The 18,780-nt window shown below is 40.8% G+C and overlaps 1 protein-coding gene across 3 annotated transcripts in view; it reads right to left on the bottom strand.

Moving 5' to 3' along the window:
• The window catches only part of ATF6 (activating transcription factor 6), a 111,012-nt gene that overhangs the window by 68,717 nt on the left and 23,515 nt on the right, over positions 1–18,780 (bottom strand). For all 3 annotated transcript variants that reach the window (XM_070746761.1, XM_070746763.1, XM_070746760.1), the window contains 3 exons: positions 17,927–18,112; positions 16,838–16,929; positions 4,551–4,670 (listed from right to left, as the gene is read on the bottom strand). In XM_070746761.1, the coding sequence (XP_070602862.1) occupies positions 4,551–4,670; positions 16,838–16,929; positions 17,927–18,112 (398 nt within the window). The remainder of the gene's footprint in view (positions 1–4,550; positions 4,671–16,837; positions 16,930–17,926; positions 18,113–18,780) is intronic.

The following is an 18,780-nucleotide window of genomic DNA, read 5'->3' as shown; positions in this document are numbered from 1 at the left end:
GCTATTCTAAACAGAAGCTGTTGGTGAAGTACTAACCAGCACCTGGAATCTAAAATGTTGGCCCGGGAGTAGATAGTCAAATCAAATGAACAAAAATATTACAAATGTAGTGATGAAGTATGCTGATATTATATGTGTGAGGAAGACACAATGGGAAATTCTATTCTTCTACCCCCAAAGGCCCCTGTTTTAGAAAGTTCATACACAAACAATATTGGATTTCTTTCAACAGTCATGCTTGTTCATAGTTCACAATACAAAATTTTAATTGTAAAGACATTACAAATGGTCTCATTTTACTGCCTGCTTTCAAAACATTTTCAACTATTTATGCTTTTGGCACTTTTGTAGCTATCTTAGAAATGAAAGACTGTGTTAGATTTGAATCACCTATTAGCTGAAAAAGCCAAATTTCAATCAAACGGTGATTAAGTGCACATTTACTTAATGCCTAAAGTACACTTCTGCAAGAAGCCAATGAGAACATTTGCAAACAATTAATGGAAATTATTCTAGGCAATTGACAGCAACCACAGGCACACTTAAAAATGTCAGGATCAGAAGAGTTATTCTTCTAGAAATGTTCATGTAGCCACCCATAGGAAGGGATCTTCTTCTAAGCTGCAAGTGGAATTTGCACTCTAGTGTCACACTGTCATTTTTGGGTTAATACAGGAGTCGTCGACTTACAAAAATTCAGTCTAAAATGTCTGTTGTTAAGCAAAACAGTTGTTAAGTGATTTTTGCCCGATTTTTGGTTAGAGTTTTTAAGTGAATCATTACAATTGTTAAGTTAGTAACATGGTTGTTAAGTGAATCTGGCTTTTCCACTGATTAATAGGAGGTTACAAAAGGTGAACCCCAGGATACTGCAACAGTATAAATGAGCCAGTTGTCAAGAGTCCAAATTTTGATCAGTTACCTGATCAAGATGCTACACAGTCATATGTGTGAAAAATGGTAAGTCACCCTTTTCAATGCTATTGTAACTTTGAATAATCACTAAATGAATGGTTGTAAGTCAAGGACAACCTGAATTGCCTGAAACCAAGAAAGCTATTATGTTCTTGATGCTCTCTGAGCTTGCAGTTTCTTGCAGTTTTTGCAGTTATTCTCGGCTAGAGGTAGTAAACTAATTAATTTCGTTTTACTGAAATGTGGCTTAAAATTAAACAAGATTTCATTTTCATCTCAAGCCAATCATGTTTTGAAGTATACTTCCAAAATGTCACTAAAAGTTCAAATACAGCTTTCCACCTTATAAATAGCTGAGTGCTCCTCCTGCAGGAGGTTTTGCTGGGTTCCTTTATTTTTGTAAATATGAAGCCAAAGTTTCACAAACTCATATACAATCAATGTACCGTACATTCTTATGAAGAAGACTGCATCTTGTTTCCCCCCACTGTTATGCCCAGTGTTGATCCTTTGTAGTATTAATGCTATTGCATTATTACTCTCAATGAAGTTTTATAATAGGAAGAGGAAACACTTTGTTTCAAACCTTTCTCTGAGCATTCCTTAGCAATTCAGCATAGACTTACTTTCCACGAGAGAATTTCTTTCTTCACTTAATTAAGGTCAGTTAAACAATTAAAAAATATTGTTTCTCTCTGCTTCAGCCTGTTACAGAAAAATCGTCCTCCTCCAACCCTGGGGCCTAGTCTTCTGAACTGCTTAGAACAATTTGCTCAGGCAGAGAAAGCTCTGGGGAAAACAACAATAAAATGCCTCTACATTCAGCATGCCTTATTCCCTTGGCAAGTAAGAGCAGGATTTTCCACTGGCTTTTGGTCCATATTCAGCTTAAACTCTTTTTCTAATCCTAATAACAGAGAAAAGGCCTATCAAGATAAAATTAATATGAATTCCTATTGCAAAAGTATATGCCAGTAAACTCAGACTTGCCCTGAGAAGGTTTTCTTAGATCATGGTTTTAAACACCAAAGGATGAACTGTTTTCCAGGCTATAAATTGATATGGATCTGTGTCAGCACAGAAAGAAAACTCTCAATGCTTTTTCAAGTTCACTACATCGAATGCTTGGGGCGTCCAAAGAAAATAATAAGATTATTTTCCAGACAAAGGTTCCAGCAGTTTGAATGCCCTTTTAAAAAATTTGGTTACTGTATTTGAACAAAATGATTCAGAAAAGACCTAATTGAAATGGGAAACGCCTACATCTCAGAAGGTTTCAAGTTTCCAATAATGTTAGACTAATCCACCGGGGAAAAACAAAGTTGTTCCATAAAAACTGAGGGAGACAGCAAGATGCTGGGACACAAACGTTTCTAAGATAAGACACACATTAACTAAAACGAGAATATGTTTCTGGTGAAGCATATTTGTTCTTCTGCAGAACAAAGCATTAGAGTGAAGAACAGGAGGCATTCCTGATACCGCTGGACTCCAAGTACTTTTCTACTGACCACTTCTATGATTGTAGCCCAACAATAATTGAAAAAGCACAGACTCCAAAGCCCTACTTTACACTGAAGCCGAAGAATTGAACGATAGTTTTTGTACCTATAAACTATAAAGCCCCCAGACAAAATACAAGTAGTCCTTGACTTACAACAGTTCATTTAGTAACAGTTCAAAGTTACCATGGCACTAAAAATTCTGACTTTTGATTGTTTTTCAGTTATGATCTTTGTAGCATCCCCATGACCATGTGATCAAAATTCAGGTGCTTGGCAACTGGTTCATATTTATGACCGTTGCTGTGTACCAAGGTCATGTGATCATCTTTTGCGAGCTTCTGACAAGTGAAGTCAATGGTGAAGCCAGATTCACTTAACAACTGTGAATAAATTGATCAGTTAAGTTACTAACTTATTTACTGCAGTGATTCACTTAACAAATATCTTACTTAACAAGAGTAATTTTGGGCTCAATTGTGGTCGTAAGCCAAGGACTACCTATATTAACCGAAACACTTTCCCTTTTTATCTTTTCCTCTAAATAACAGCAAGTTCAGACGCTCAGTGAAACCATTAACACAATACCAAATAATATGCAATAAAGTATCATTGTATTTTTAAAAATATGTATTGAGTAGCTCCTGTTACAATTTGCAGCATTTTGTAGCAGCTAAAAATTCTTAACACATATTTTAGATCTGACAAATATATACAGAACTATATCGCAAGATCAGTTTTATGCAGGATATCAACTCTGCTTGGAAAACACAGCACTTCTCTGTTAAGCGATGAGAACAGGAATTTCACAGCAGCATAAAACATTAGATTTTGGGATAAGACACATAATATTGATAGCCACAGGAATACTTGGGAAATTGTGTCTTGTTACTTTTCAATATTTCTGCACCAGAGACAGAGAGGAATGTTACCAGATCAAAATAGCGCCATGTCATTAAAAAAAAATATGGGCCCTTAAGTAGAAATAAGCAATACATTAGCCATTTGTTACATTTGCATTCGAGTCCTCGGAGAGGGGCAGCATACAAATCTAATAAATAAATGAATGAATGAATGAATAAATAAATAAAATAAACAAACAAACAAACAAATAAAATATCAAATGTAATATCAGAAATTTCATTCAAAAAGCACAACAAAGAATGTTCTTTCTGCGCTAACTCAGGAAGCTCAAACTGTCCAAGGAGCTGCTGATACAGTTCTATAGAGGAATTATTGAGTCTGTCATCTGCGCCTAGAGGTATATAAGAGTATAATATATATATCATATATATCATATATATACTACAGAGTATAACTGTCTGGTTTGGTTCTGCAATCCAACAAGACAGACACAGGCTTCAGAGGATAATCAGAACTGCAGAAAAAACAATTGCTGCCAACCTGCCTTCCATTGAGGACCTGTATACTGCACGAGTCAAAAAGAGGGCGGGGAAAATATTTACTGACCCCTCACATCCTGGACACAAATTGTTTCAACTCCTACCCTCAAAACATCGCTACAGAGCACTGCACACCAAGACAACTAGACACAAGAACAGTTTTTTTCCAAACACCATCACTCTACTAAACAAATAATTCCCTCAACACTGTCAGACTTTCTACTAAATCTGCACTTCTATTCTACTAGGGTTGTGAAAATATCTAGACCCCTCTCTCATCCTGGACATAAATTGTTTCAACTTCTACCCTCAAAACAATGCTATAGAGCACTGCACACCAGAACAACTTGACACAAGAACAGTTTTCCCCAAATGCCATCACTCTGCTAAACAAATAATTCATTCACCACTTCCTTCACTAAGACTGCACTACTATTATTCTTCTCATCGTTCCTATCACTCATCTCCTCCCACATATGACTACATGACTGTAACTTTGTTGCTTGTATCCTTACAATTTATATTGATTGGGTTCCTAATATGATTTGACTGTTTATTTATACCCTATGACTATCATTAAGTGTTGTACCTTACACAAATGCATCTTCTTTTATGTACACTAAGAGCATAAGCATCAAGACAAATTCCTTGTGTGTCCAATCACATCTGGCCAATAATATGAAGAATATTTCAAACTGGAAGACACTAAAGTATAAAGTTTTATGCTTACCCATCATTATTCTTGCCATCTGTTTCCCGGGGCCTGCTTGCAGAAAATTCAAGAAGATGCCGACTTTGGTAGCCAGTGTTGGCAAGTTGTTCAGCAGAATCAGGTCCCCATTCAAACCCACTGAAAGAAAGAGACACAATAGTTTTAAATTCAGTATATCTTCATGTCACATGGTGCACATGAAAAATCAAAATGTGAGGTTTATGTACTGGTCAGGCGATATCCACAATCAAGAGATCCACCCCCGGTAAGGCACCATGGTATCAATCACATGCCTAGACTTTTAATTCTATTCAGAAACCTATTGGTAGCCACTCAAAGCCCTGGAGTTATGTGTGAACAGTGGTGCTTTTCTGTTAATTAGTGGGCTTCTATGTTTTTTTTCTCCAAGTAGTTTCCATAGGCAGACCTATCTTGCAATAACATAACCTGGGGGAAACAAGCATGTATATCGCTGTGGCCAAGGCCTGATAATCCAGAATGGATGCAACTGAGACACCATCTGAAAGTGGGCACAGTGCCTCTCTCCCACCCATAATTGGCAGCTTCATCTGCCTATTCAAAGGATATATATATAATAACGGTGAATATGCTAGAGATTTTCAACAAAATAATTTTAGATGCAAAAACTCCAATATCCTGGTCTGAAGCCATGATCACATTAATACCAAAATTAGGAACACCAAAGGAAAAAATAGAAAGTTATATAGACCAATATCCCTCCTGAATGTTGATTATAAAATATTTGTCTCTAGAATTAAAAAAATTCTTAATGATATAATTCATAGCAATCAAAATGGTTTTCTAAATGTTTTAGAATACTATGAGTACCACCCTGAAAAACAAATGTCATTAATCTTTTTAGATGCAAAAAAAGCCTTTGATAATGTAAATTGGAGATTTCTAAAATTACAATTAGATAGAATGAACTTTGGTGTAAATTTTTGTAAATTGATTCTATATATGTCAAACAAACAGCTAAAATCATGAAAAATGGGGAATAAACTGACACATTTGAGATATGTAAAGGAGTTAGACAGGGTTGCCCCCTTTCCCCACCTGAAATCTTGTTAATCAAAATAAGACAAAATAGTGAAATAAAAGGGTTAAAGATCAGCGTGGAAATTTACAAAGTTCAGGCATTTGCTGAGGATGTAGCTCTTATCGCAGAGGAACCCTTGATGACGATACCTAAATTAATGGATGTGATACAAGAATTTGGGAATGTTGCTGGGTTAAAAATCAACAAATCTAAAACACATATAATAATAAAAAAACATGACCATAGAGCAGATAAACCAATTAGAAATTTTAACAAAAACGAAGGTCGTAAAGAAGATAAAATACCTGGGTGTCTGGATAATCTCAAAAGCCTCTTCCTTAAAATAAGACAATTACACTAAATTGTTAAAAGATTTGAAAATATGGAATAATCTTCAACTCTCCCTCCTAAGAACAATATCTACAATAAGGATGAATATCCTATTTAAACTTTTGTTCTTATTTCAGGTAATTCCAATTAATCCAGGTAAGAAATTCTTTATTGAACTTAAAAAGACAGTTAAAAATTTTATCTGGCAAAGCAAAAAAGCAAGAATTAAACTAACAGTATTAGAAGATGTGAAAGAAAGAGGAGGGTTTGGCCTACCAAATTGGAAATTGTATTATCAAGCAGCCGTGATGGTATGGATAAGAGATTGGCTCACCCTAGAAAGTAGTAGAGTTCTAAGTTTAAAAGGCCACGATCTAATGTTGGGGTGGCATGCCTCCGTGTGGTATGAGAAATACAAAGTCCATAAGTATTTTAAAAATCATATAGTTAGAAATTCCCTATTACAAGTATGGACAGAGATTAGGAAAGACCACGTCTTAACTGTGCCCGAATGGATCTCCCCAATCGAGGCAATAAGACACCCAAACTTACTACAAGGTACCACATGTCTAAGATACAAAGACCTTTTAGACTCGCATATGGAACTAAAACCTAGACAAGAATTAAATAATGAGGGAAGGGAGATAGACTGGTGGACTTATGCCCAGATTCAAACAAGATTTCAAGCAGATAAAAAGACTTATCTTTTTCAGAGAGGGAAAAGTGTCTTTGATAAAAATAATTATGAAAAGTCAAGAAAAAATGATTGGAAAAATTTATAAACATATACAGTATTAAGATCTAAAACAGAAAGTATTATGTTAAAAGATAGTATGATCAGCTGGTGCAGGAATTTTGGGCATTCAATAGACATGGACAAATGGGAAAATCTTTGGACATACAACTGGCAAATTATAAAGTCTGTGGTATTTAAAGAAAACCAGATGAAGATGTTTCACAGATGGCATTTGCCTCCCTACAGACTTTCTAAAATGTATCCAAATTCCCAACCGAATTGTTGGAAATGTAAAAAAGAGATAGACACTTATTATCACCAGTGGTGGACCTGTACTAAAGCTAAATATTATTGGAACCTAATAGAGAAATGGCTAGAAGAAATAACACAACATGAAGTGGGCAAAACTCCAGAATTTTTTCTACTAGGTATACCCTCCCAAAAATGTAAAAAAGAAGCTAAATATCTATTAATATATATCTTAACGGCAGCCAGGCTAGCCTACGCACAAAGATGGAAGGATGTTGAAATTCCAAAAGAAGAAGAAATAATCATTAGGATTACTGATTGCGCTGAAATGGATATGAGGACAAGGCGGTTAAAAGGACAAGAAGAATTGGAATATAATACAATTTGGTATAAGTTTTATGATTGGTTGAACAAAAGAATACTTATGTAATAGTATATTTCTATATCAGAATTCCCGTGACTTCTGAGAAGAATGGAGCGGCTTTGGCTCCTTTTGTGTTTTGTCTGTGTTTTTTGTTTGGTCTCGAAATCAAAAATCAATAAAATATTTTTTTTTTTAAAGAGAGAGATGCCAAAACCTTATTTTCTACATGTGATATGTGGTATATATGGCATGGCAATTAGATTTACAAAATTCATATCCAATGTGAAATATTAACCCAACAAAGCAAGCAACTGTTCTTATAATCTATGAGGATAATATTCCTCACTTTAATTATTGTGTGTAGAAAGTATGTTATCCTCAATTTTAATTAGACCCTGCACTTAATTTTAATAATCCAGTACACTGAAAAAAACCATTCCATTCTTTAAAGAAAGTGTAGCTGGAACAATTCATAAATAATTTCTTATATGGTCAAGAACCTAACTGTCCCTCTTGAAATGGAACAAATTTTTCGTATGAGCCTCAAACAGGATTTCAGATCCTAGTCAGTGACTTAATTTACCACATAAGAGAGTTCTTGACAGGAGTTGTAGTCTCTTCAGCAAGAAACTTTCTGTTATACTAAATGTGGAGGTTAATTTTGAGCCAAACTTGAAGAAGAAGCAAAGACAATTTTCCCTCAGATACTGCAAATAAAAAAGTATGTTTGACGTGCTGCTGCTGCTGACATTGGCACAAAATAGATAACAATTACTCCCTGAAAGTCAAATTCAGTAAATCAAGGACCAACCTCAGGGTCCCTTTTGAGCTATATGTCTCACTGAGTCATGTTTAGATTGAAAGAGGAAAAGCAGCAGCAAGGAGCCTGATCAGCAACATACACGTTTGTTGCTGAATTTAGTGCTTAGTTCTATTCTATCTTCTTTGGGCCACATATTATTTTAACAAATTGACAAAAGGCTATCTTTCCAGCTAGCAGAACTGAATATGATTTCTACATATGGCTAAAAACAAGCTCTGTTCAAGTGAAAAAAACCAGATCTTTGTCATTTAAATTGTACAGTAACTGTTTTGCTCCCGCCAACAATGAGATCATCTTAAACACATGTTAGTTATAAAAGTTTTCTAAGGACAAAACAATTCTAAAATTGGGGCTGGGAAGTTTAAGCAGTATAAGTGAAAAAACTGATGAGGCAGACAAATGCCAGGAGAAAGATCTTTCCCTTTCCAGACAAACCTTCCACAAAAGCCTTGAAATGGACAATAGAATAGAATAGAATAGAATAGGGAATGGAATGGCAGGGCACGGAACAGAACAGAACAGAACAGAACAGAACAAAAGAGTTGGAAGGGACCTTGGAGTCCAACCCCGTTGAGGCAGGAAACCCTGTATCATTTCAGACAAATAGTTTTCCAATCTCTTCTTTAAAACTTCCAGTGCTGGAACATTTACAACTTCTGGAGGCAAGTTGTTCCACTGATTAATTGTTCTAACTGTCAGAAAATTTCCCCTTAGTTCTAAGCTGCTTCTCTCCTTGATTAGTTTTCACCCACTGCTTTTTGCCCTGCCTTCAGGTGCTTTGGGGAATAGCTTTACTCCTTCTTCTTTGAGGTAGATACTGGAGCACTGCAATCATATCACCCCTAGTCCTTCTTTTTATCAAACTAGACATACCCAATTCCAGCAACGGTTCTTTTTATGTTTTAGCCTACAATCCCCTAATCATCTTTGTTGCTCTTCTCTGCACTCTTTCTAGAGTCTCAATTTTTTAAAAAAAATCATGGCAACCAAAACTGGATGCAGTACTCCGAGTGTGACCTTACACACTCGGCATTATAAAGTGATCTGAATCCGTCTAGGGTAGACATTTTCTTCCCTATTTTAACTTGTGTTCCTAATATATTTTTTGTGATGCTGTTTTTGATAGGTTGGACTGTTTTTTTCCCTTTGTATAAAGAGAGATGCAAAAAAAGTGTTGAGTAGCTCTGCTTTTTCCCTGTTGTTTGTCACCTTCTTGCCACGTTCTCCCTGCAATGGACCAATTGTTTCCTTGACATTTTTCTTGTTGTAATATGTTGGAAGAAATTTTTTTTGTTACTTTTTACTCTTGTTGCAAGCCTTTGTTCATTGTGAGCTTTACTTTTCCTCACTTCATCTTTGCAGGTTCGGGCTATTTGCTGGTATTCTGCCTTAGTTATGTCCCTTTCTTGATTATAAAAACTAATTATATTTTAACTATTATTATAAAGCTTGGATATTTTCAAATTTCTTGCACAATTTTAGTCAAAGTGCTAAAAAGCTGTTGTAAGATTTTCAGTAAAGTATATACATATAAAGAATAACAAGAACAATGAAAGCATGCTAAAGGTACAGGGAGTAGTTGGTAATGTTGCTCATATAATCTTAACTTTCTGAAAATGGCCTACAGAAGAATTGAGGAAATCCTATTCCGGTGATGGCGAATCTATGGCACGCGTGCCACATGGAGCCATATCTGCCGGCACATGAGTCATTGACCTAGTTCAGTTCTAGCTGACTTTTGGCTTGTGCTGATCTTTGGCCTCTGGAAGATCATCAAGGTAGGGTGGGGGGAGGCCGTTTTCACCCTCCCCAGGCTCCAAGAAAGCCTCTGGTACCTGGGGAGGGTGAAAAACAGGCCTTCTGAGCCTACTGGAAGTTGGGAAACAAGGGAGCAGGGGGTGTTCTGCATAGGGACGGGGCAGTGGGCGGGGTCATGTATGCATGCGTGGGGTGTGGGGGCATTGCATTATAGGTTTGAGCACGCAGACAAGTGTGATAGCACATTGGGGCACGCTTTTGGCACCCGAGGAAAATAGGCGTTGATTGCTTACCTGAACGCCTCTTCTCGTACGGTGAGCGGGTACAGCAGTCACATGGGTTGCTCATGTCCAATCCGGTGGAACTGAGCCTAGTGTTAAAAAAGCTTGCCGGATCCGCCCCTTCCCCAGAATTCGCGAATCCATAGACTAGGCTCAGCTGTGAAGCTCTGTAGTGTTCAACTCTCATTGTTAGAGGAAGAAAGATATAGAAAGGTAAAGAAGACACATACAAGGGCGGGAAGTGACTGCTGTACCCGCTCACCGTACGAGAAGAGGCGTTCAGGTAAGCAATCAACGCCTATTCTCCGTACTGAAGGAGCGGGTCCAGCAGTCACATGGGACATACCCAATAGATGGTCCCTAGGGTGGGATTAGATTGCTATCGTGTGAGATAACGGATTGGAGTACCCTTCTGCCGAAGGCAGCGTCCGCTGAAGCGTAAGAATCAATCTTGTAGTGCCTGATGAAGGAATTTGGCGAGGCCCAAGTGGCTGCTTTGCAGACCTCCTCCAACGGGGCTTGAGTCGCCCAAGCGGCCGAGGTGGCTGCGCTCCTGGTAGAATGCGCTGTGATGTTCCTTGGAACTGAGAGGGAGGCCGACTCATAGGCCTTAGATATAGTCCCTCTGATCCAACGGCCTATTACTGTTGAAGACACTTTGGCCCCCATGACTCTGGGGTGATAGGCTATAAAAAGTGCTTCTGACCTCCGAAAGGGTCCTGTGCGTTGGATATAGATTCTCAGCGCTCTGATGAGATCCAGGGTGTGCCATCTAATTGCCAAGGGATGGTCTCGTTGGAGGCAGAAGGAAGGTAGGACAATATCCTGAGATCTGTGGAACATGGAACTGACCTTGGGTAAGAAGGTGGGGTCCAGTCGCAAGACTACCTTGTCCTGATGGAATTGACAAAGGTCCTGCCTGATTGAGAGGGCAGCCAGCTCCGAAATGCGTCGGGCAGAGGTAATAGCCACCAGGAATGCTACCTTAAAGGATAGGTACCTGAGGGACGCCGATTTTAGGGGTTCGTATGGTGCCTGCGTGAGGGAATGGAGAACCCGTGGCAAATCCCAGGATGGATACCTGTGGACCTTGGAAGGTCTGAGGTTGGCTATGCCCTTGAGGAATTCCTGAACTTCCGGGAAGGATCGGAGAGGCTGTCTGCGGGGACCCCCTAGGACGGATGAAATGGCAGCCAGATGACGCCGGAGGGTGCTGGTGGAAAGTCCTTTATGGAAGCCTTGCATAAGGAAGGAAATAATTCTGTGTATGGGAATGCACAGAGGGGAGAGACCTTCCTGTAGACACCACTGGTGAAACTTGGACCACGTGTGGTCGTAGATTCGATTGGTCGAACCCCTTCTGGCCTTTAAAATGACCTCCACTGAATCGGGGTCATGACCACGCAGTTCTAAGTCTCTCCTGATAACAGCCAGGCGGTGAGGTGGAACCACTCCGGGTCTGGATGGAATGAGGCCCCCTGCCGCAGCATATCCCCCGAAACGGGGAGTCGCCAAGGGTCCTGGACGGACAGCTGTTGGAGATCCGCGAACCACGGCCGGCGGGGCCAATGAGGGGCGATTAAGATTACTCGGGCCCTCTCGGTGAGGACCTTGTGAATCACGTCCGGGAGAATTGGAATTGGAGGAAATGCGTAGAGTAGGCCTGGAGGCCATGGACTCCGGAGGGCATTGATTGCTTCCGCTCCCGGGGATGGAAATCTGGAAAAGAAGCGAGGGAGTTGGGCGTTTGCATTGGTCGCGAAGAGATCCAGGACTGGTAGGCCGAATCTGAGGCTGATTTGATGGAACAGGTCCTGATGGAGGTTCCACTCTCCTGGGTCTATCGTTGCTCGAGATAGCCAGTCCGCCTGGACGTTGAGGCTCCCCGAGATGTGGTCGGCTAGGAGCGACCGAAGATGTTTTTCCGCCCAAAGGCCTAACTTGAGGGCCTCCCTCATGAGAGCCTTGGATCTCGTGCCCCCCTGTCTGCAGATATGGCTTTTTGTGGCAATGTTGTCGGTGAGAATGAGAACGTGCCGGTTGGGAATGCGAGGAGAGAAATGCTTCAAAGCCAGGGAAACGGCTCTTAACTCTAGCCAATTGATTGGCCTGGAAGCTTCCTCCGGGGACCACGTGCCCTGGGCTATCATCCCCTGGGCGTGGGCGCCCCATCCCGATAGACTGGCATCTGTGGTGATGACAAATTGATCCGGGCACCTGAACGGGGATCCTTTGTCCATGGCCGGAGACTTCCACCACTTGAAGGATCTGCGAACACTTGGCGGGATGACAATGCGCCGATTTGAGTTGCTGTGCCCCGATCTCTGAAAGGGTAATAGGAGCCACTGGAGTTCCCTAGCATGAAGGCGAGCCCAGGGAATGATGCCTATGCATGACACCATCTTCCCCAAAAGGGAAGACAGAGTTACTATGGATACTGAAGAATTAGGTAAAATGTTAGAAATTAACTCCCCTATACTGAGTTTTCTCTCGGGAGAGAGAAAAACCTGGGAGGATTCTGAATCGATAATGGAACCCAGGTGAGAAATGGATGTGGAAGGTTGGAGGTGACTTTTTTCAAAGTTGATGGAAAAACCATGGTCCTGAAGGACTGACATGGTGATAGAAAGGTCTGTTTTCACTTTCTCTAGGGAGTTCCCATGAATCAAAATATCATCAAGATAACATAAAATGTGGATGGGAGACGCCCGGATATAGGCCGCCAGGGACCCCAAGAGCTTTGTAAAGACCCGAGGGGCCGAGGAAAGGCCAAATGGCATCGCCCTATACTGGAAATGCCTGCCTTGAAAGGAAAAACGTAAAAATTTTCTGTGGCATTTGGCTATAGGAATGTGAAGGTAGGCCTCAGTGAGGTCTAAGGAGACCATGAAATCTCCCGTGTGAATGGCGGCCAGAATAGAGGATAAGGAGTGCATCTTAAACTTCCTATATTTGATGAATAGGTTTAGTTTCTTTAAATCCAAAATAGCTCTCCAACCTCCGGAGGACTTTGGAACCATAAATAGGATGGAATAAAAACCTTGGCCCTTCTGACCGGAAGGAACCGGTTGAATGGCTCTGATGGACAATAGATGAGAAATGGCCTCCTCCATACGGTTACAATCTGAGGAGGACCTGGGAGAAGGGCAGGAAATAAAACGTTTAGGGGGAGGAGAAATAAATTCTAAAAGAAGGCCTGTGTGAACAGTGTCAATGACCCAGGGGTCCTTGGAGGTGAGACGCCAATTAGAGGCAAAATGGGCTAAGCGACCCCCTATGGGAATAGAGGAAGGATTACCATCTAGGTTTTTTTGAGGCCCTGTTAGAGGAAGCTCCCCTTTGGAAGCGAAAACCTCTACCCCTGGAGTTCCTACCTTGGGAACGAAAGCGGGGGGAATACTGACCTGGAGATCTCTGATAGGAAGCCGCTTGCTCTTGCTGGCGCCCTGGGCGACGAAAGGACTGCGTTTTGGTAGCCTTTTTTGTGGTTGGACCCAAAACCTTCTTCTTGTCCGTGGTTTCCGTGAGGAGTGGATCCAGAAGATCACCGAAGAGAAGGTCACGCTTTAAGGGTCCCTGGGATAACTGCCACTTCTGGCGTACTCCCGCTTGCCAAGGGCGAATCCATAGGAGTCTCCTTGCCGTTGTAGAAGCTGCAATAGACTTAGCAGAAAATCTAGTAGATTGCAAGGTGGCATCAGCCACGTACTGGGCAGCTGCAAAGACTTTGTTGAAGTCTTGTTGACCTCTCAAGTCATCGGGAGGAATATGCTGTTGAAGTTGGCGAAGCCACAGCAGCATGGCTCTGGAGAAAAAGGAAGCCGCTGCAGAACTTTTAATGGCCCAGGAATCTGCGGTGAATCCTCTTTTGAGCATTTGTTCAATGCGCTTGTCCTCTGGGCGGAGGACCTCCTCCGCCTCGCCTGGCACAGCCGCTGCCGAGTGAAGGATCTTGACAGGTTCATCCGGTTTGGGAAAGGATAGAAGCTCTTCATAGGAAGAGGAAAGTTTGTACAACTTTCTGTCCTTGGTGGAGGGATTAAGGCCAGAGGCTGGGAAATCCCACTGCTTGAGTAAGGCATCTTTAAACAGTTTAGGCATAGGAATTACCTCGTTATCCTCCTGTTCCTCTGTGAAGTAAGGTAAATTCTCCTCCGGGGGATCAGTGGAAGTGGAGGCTTGTTTCTCCTGGGCCGCTAATCCCGTAGAAATTCTAGCTTTGAGGAGGAGAGATTTGAATAATTGAGAAGGAAAAATGGTAATGGGAGAAGGAACCTTTATTTGAGATTGCTCATCATCTGATAGACCTTGGAAAGGATCCTCATCATCCTCCATATCCTCATATTCGTCCTGAGAAGAATCTGAACCATCCTGAATAGGAGCTCTAACCGCTGGGGAAGAACCCAAGGGGCGGGAGGGACGAGAAGGAGGAGGAGGTAAGGGCAGCTCATTGATGGAGGAGAGTTTGGCATCAATGGCCTTGGACAACACAGCAAAAATAGATTGGAACTCAGGAGGTAAACTGGAAATATCAGCAGGGATGGCAGAAGAATCCCTAAAGGCCTGGGAGGATCCTGGCTGGGGGGAATCTTCAATAATATCTGGTTCCTCTGGACCTATGCCCCATAGGTTAGGTTGGGGTCTGTCTAGGTTAGGCTCATCCAGAGATAACACAGGGACCCCAGAAGGAGGTAGACTAGAAGCCTCTGGGGGGTCTTGACTACTGATTACTTGGGCCTGCACTTTCAAACGTTTTGCTGATTTGTCATGGATTCTTTGTAGGGCTAGGTCCCTTCTCTTCTCGGCCCTGGTGACCTTGGTCGGGAGGCGGGCCCCTGGAGAAGAGGAGGAAGAGGCCTGGGGGATACTAGTAATCTCATCGCCTGTAGGCCTGGCCTCTCTGGGACCTTTAGTTGTGCCTCTCTTGGGAAAGGTAGCCATAGTCTGACAATTAACAGAAGACAAGGCTGAGCCAATAACTGAATAAATAAGGAGAAGAATTTTAAGGACTTCCCAAGAGGAATGGATCCTGCTTCGAGGCCTCGAAGCTGCTGAGACTTGAGGACAATCTGGGCAAACCCAGAGTTCGTGTCCCCAGATCCAGCGGGGCCAGCCTCCCTAAACTTTTCAATTAAGTAAACCAAGGCACTCTGGTTGGAGGCTTAGCCGGTGGAGAATTTAGCCTGGGACCCCCAAGGCCCGCTCCGGGATCCACGCGGTGGACTGAGGCCTACGCGGCTGGCAGGAGGCCAACACGAGAGGCCTAGATTTAAAAAGGGCGCGAAGGCCTTCGCGCCGAAAAATCGCTCCGTAAAATTTCTTAAAGGGGAAGCGATCGACTAAGTCCAGGAGACTATCGAGGCGTCTCACTCCGCAGGAGGTATTCTTAAGCCCTTTAATATTTATATATACAATAAGAATCAATAAATCAATAGATTAATACTTGCACCAGAACCTCCAGGCCAAAGGATTAAAAGAATCCACAAGCGGCCGCGGGGATCGTACACGGCAAAACCGCCGGGGGAAAACGAAACCGCAACTTCTCCAAAGGAAAAAAGCCGAGCCGCAAACGGCTGGCGCTATTAGTGCAAGTAAATAATAATGATAAAACAATTCTTACTACTTTTGAAGAAAAAGATCGAAGGGAAGGTGTTAGAATGTTGAACGAGCTATCACAATACAACCGCAGGATATGCGAACTGAGCGAATTCTGGGGAAGGGGCGGATCCGGCAAGCTTTTTTAACACTAGGCTCAGTTCCACCGGATTGGACATGAGCAACCCATGTGACTGCTGGACCCGCTCCTTCAGTACGGAGAAAAAGGTTTGCCATCACTGTCCTAGTCAGTTCTTGGGGTGACCCTGGGAATATGGATTTCTTGAATGCTAAAAACTGTTCTCCCTATCCTTTGAATATGTCAAGTTTCTCCTGCAATGCTCAATTCCACTGTTATATCTATCACAAATACTTAACTTCTATTTCATAAGAAGAGTTTGCTCCTGCCACAGTTTAGCCTGGGCATAGCAATTAATCTCTCTGTGACAGAAGACTCACGGATGAGACTTAGATAGGTTATCTTTACTGCAGATGTAAAATAAGCTGTTATTAATGATGAAGAGCGGCTATAGCAGAATCCAGAAATGGAGCCACCACAATAATAATAGTAATAATAATAATAATAATAATTATTATTATTATTATTATTATTTATTAGATGTGTATGTCGCCCCTCTCCGAAGACCATACTTAGACACTGACTCCAGTGTTTAAATCCTGTGTCACTTTCTCATATACAGTAATAGTTTCTCATATACAGTAATAGTCATTTTGTTGCCCATCTCTCAGTCCTGGATATTGAGCATCTATATGGTGTTTTGAAAACAATCTTTTCTTGTCTTAGGCTTTATTATTTTGCTGGATTCAGAGCCTGCAATTCCCAATGTTGTCATAATCTAAACCAGAACACAACACATTTGAAAAATGAAAGAAATATTCTCTGCTGTGATATCCAGAAGGCTCTCTTTAAATCATTCCATTTGCATGCAGATGCAGTTTCTAGTGGAAGAAAGGTAAGTAGCCAGTGTAATAAATTTTTACCAGCTAATCCCAAGAAACTACTACTGAAGTGATCATTAAATTATAAGCTCATATTTGGTGCTTATTTTGCAACTACCCCCAGATACATTCTTCCCTATGAACCTTACCTTAGTCGATCATAATTTAGCATTACAAAAGCAAGCAACACCATCACGCATAATGCTCTTCTTTTTGGAGGGGAGCCTTTGAGATTCTGATTCTAGATAGAAAATGGAAAATTAAACGATAAAATAATAATCAACTAGCTTCACTTTCAACATTGAAAGGGCCACAAAGAGACAGCAGCCTTGGTTAATAATACTACTACAGGGGTGGACAAAAAATGGAAACACTTGACTTTTTGGCATCATAATGTTTGAACATGTTCAAATCAATCAAAACTTGATATATTTTAATGTTTTTTCTTTTAATTCTGTTATTTGATATGTTTTTTTAAACTACCTTTTTTTACATACATAAATTTAAGGAAATTGGCTATAACCTTCTAGAAATGGCAGACCTCTCAGACTTTCAAAGAGGCCAAATTGTTGGTGCTTGAATGGCAGGCGCTAGTGTAACAGAAAGTGCCCAAATGTTTGGCGTTTCAAGAGGTAATGTCTCAAAAGTAATGACTGCTTTTGAAAGAGAAGGGAAAACGTCCTCAGCCAAGCACAGGTCTGGTGGAAAGTCGAAGTTGTCTGACAGAGACCGTCGGACTCTAAAGCAAATTGTTAGAGCGGATTGCAAGACTGCAGCTCCTAAAATCACTGCAGAGCTCAATAGACACGTACAGAACCCAGTTTCCACAAAAACTGTTCAAAGGGAGCTTCACAAATCTGGATTTTAAAGGTGTTTCCATTTTTTTGTCCACCCCCTGTAGCTACTATGCTTCATTTTTTCCTCATCCTTTTGCCACTATTGCAAACGTCTTTTGTGACCCCAATAAACAGGAGAAATTATATGCCTATAAGACAATCATAAAATGTACACATCCTGATCAATGTTCTAAGGATTACTCAATCAGGTATGTGTATTGGATGACAAGGGTAGCGGGAATTGCTCTAATTATTTTATTCATGTAATACTTGTTTAGTAAGTGATTCATGTAGATTGCTTGCAGTTACTATGGTGAGACCAGTCCTCACATTTACAACCTTTGCATGTCTGTAAAGGAAAGGAAAGTTGGAATAATATTTTTTCATAATTAATGCACTTACCTCCACTGCCAGGTCATCTAGCTGTTTCTTCAGTGAACCATTCTCTCTTTTAAGATGATCATTTTCTAACAAAGCAGCATTCAGTCTAGCTTCTAAACCCTGCATATATTCCTTTTTCTTCCTCCGTGACTGACAAGCAGATTCCCGGTTTTTTATCATGCGCTGCTGCCGTTTTAGAACATTCATCTGGGAACAATACAAATGGGGGGGGGGGACTGTTCAAAACACACAAAAATTGCAACAGAACAGAGGCAACACAGGGCTATTGATAACAGTACTGGGTTTTCTTTCAAAAAAAGTGGGGAAGCAAAGGATGTCATTATACTGCACAAAAACAAGTACTCCCCAAGTATTGGGGTATTTAGATTAGTTTTTAACTTTAGATTTGTTACATGCTCTACTTTTGTATCTTGTATTTACTTCTGTTGTGAACTGCCCTGAGTCTGCGGAGGGCAGCATAGAAATCTAATAAATAAATAAATAAAAATAAATTCCTAAGTATTTCTGAAGATCCCACTTGTCTTATTACTTTTATATAATTTTCTCCAAATCTGATATTCTGTATTGAGGTTGTCCTCAATTTATGACCGCGATTGTGACCAGAATGTCCGTTATCCAGTATAGCCGCAATTAATTGAGTTGAACCTAATTTTTTGCTAAGCTAATTGCCATGGCCATTAAGTGAATGACAAGTGAAATTAAGTGAATATAACTTCTTCCATTGACTTTGTTTATTGGAAGCCAGTTGTGAAGATAGCAAATGGCAATCATGTGACACCAGGATTTTAAAACTGTTGCAACCAACATGCTGGTTGCCAAGCACCTGATTTTTGACCACATGACCATAGAGATGA

Source organism: Erythrolamprus reginae, chromosome 3, assembly GCF_031021105.1.
Source record: "Erythrolamprus reginae isolate rEryReg1 chromosome 3, rEryReg1.hap1, whole genome shotgun sequence".
In the NCBI taxonomy this organism is placed as follows: Eukaryota; Metazoa; Chordata; class Lepidosauria; order Squamata; family Dipsadidae; genus Erythrolamprus; species Erythrolamprus reginae.
This window is presented reverse-complemented; position numbering and strand designations above follow the sequence as displayed.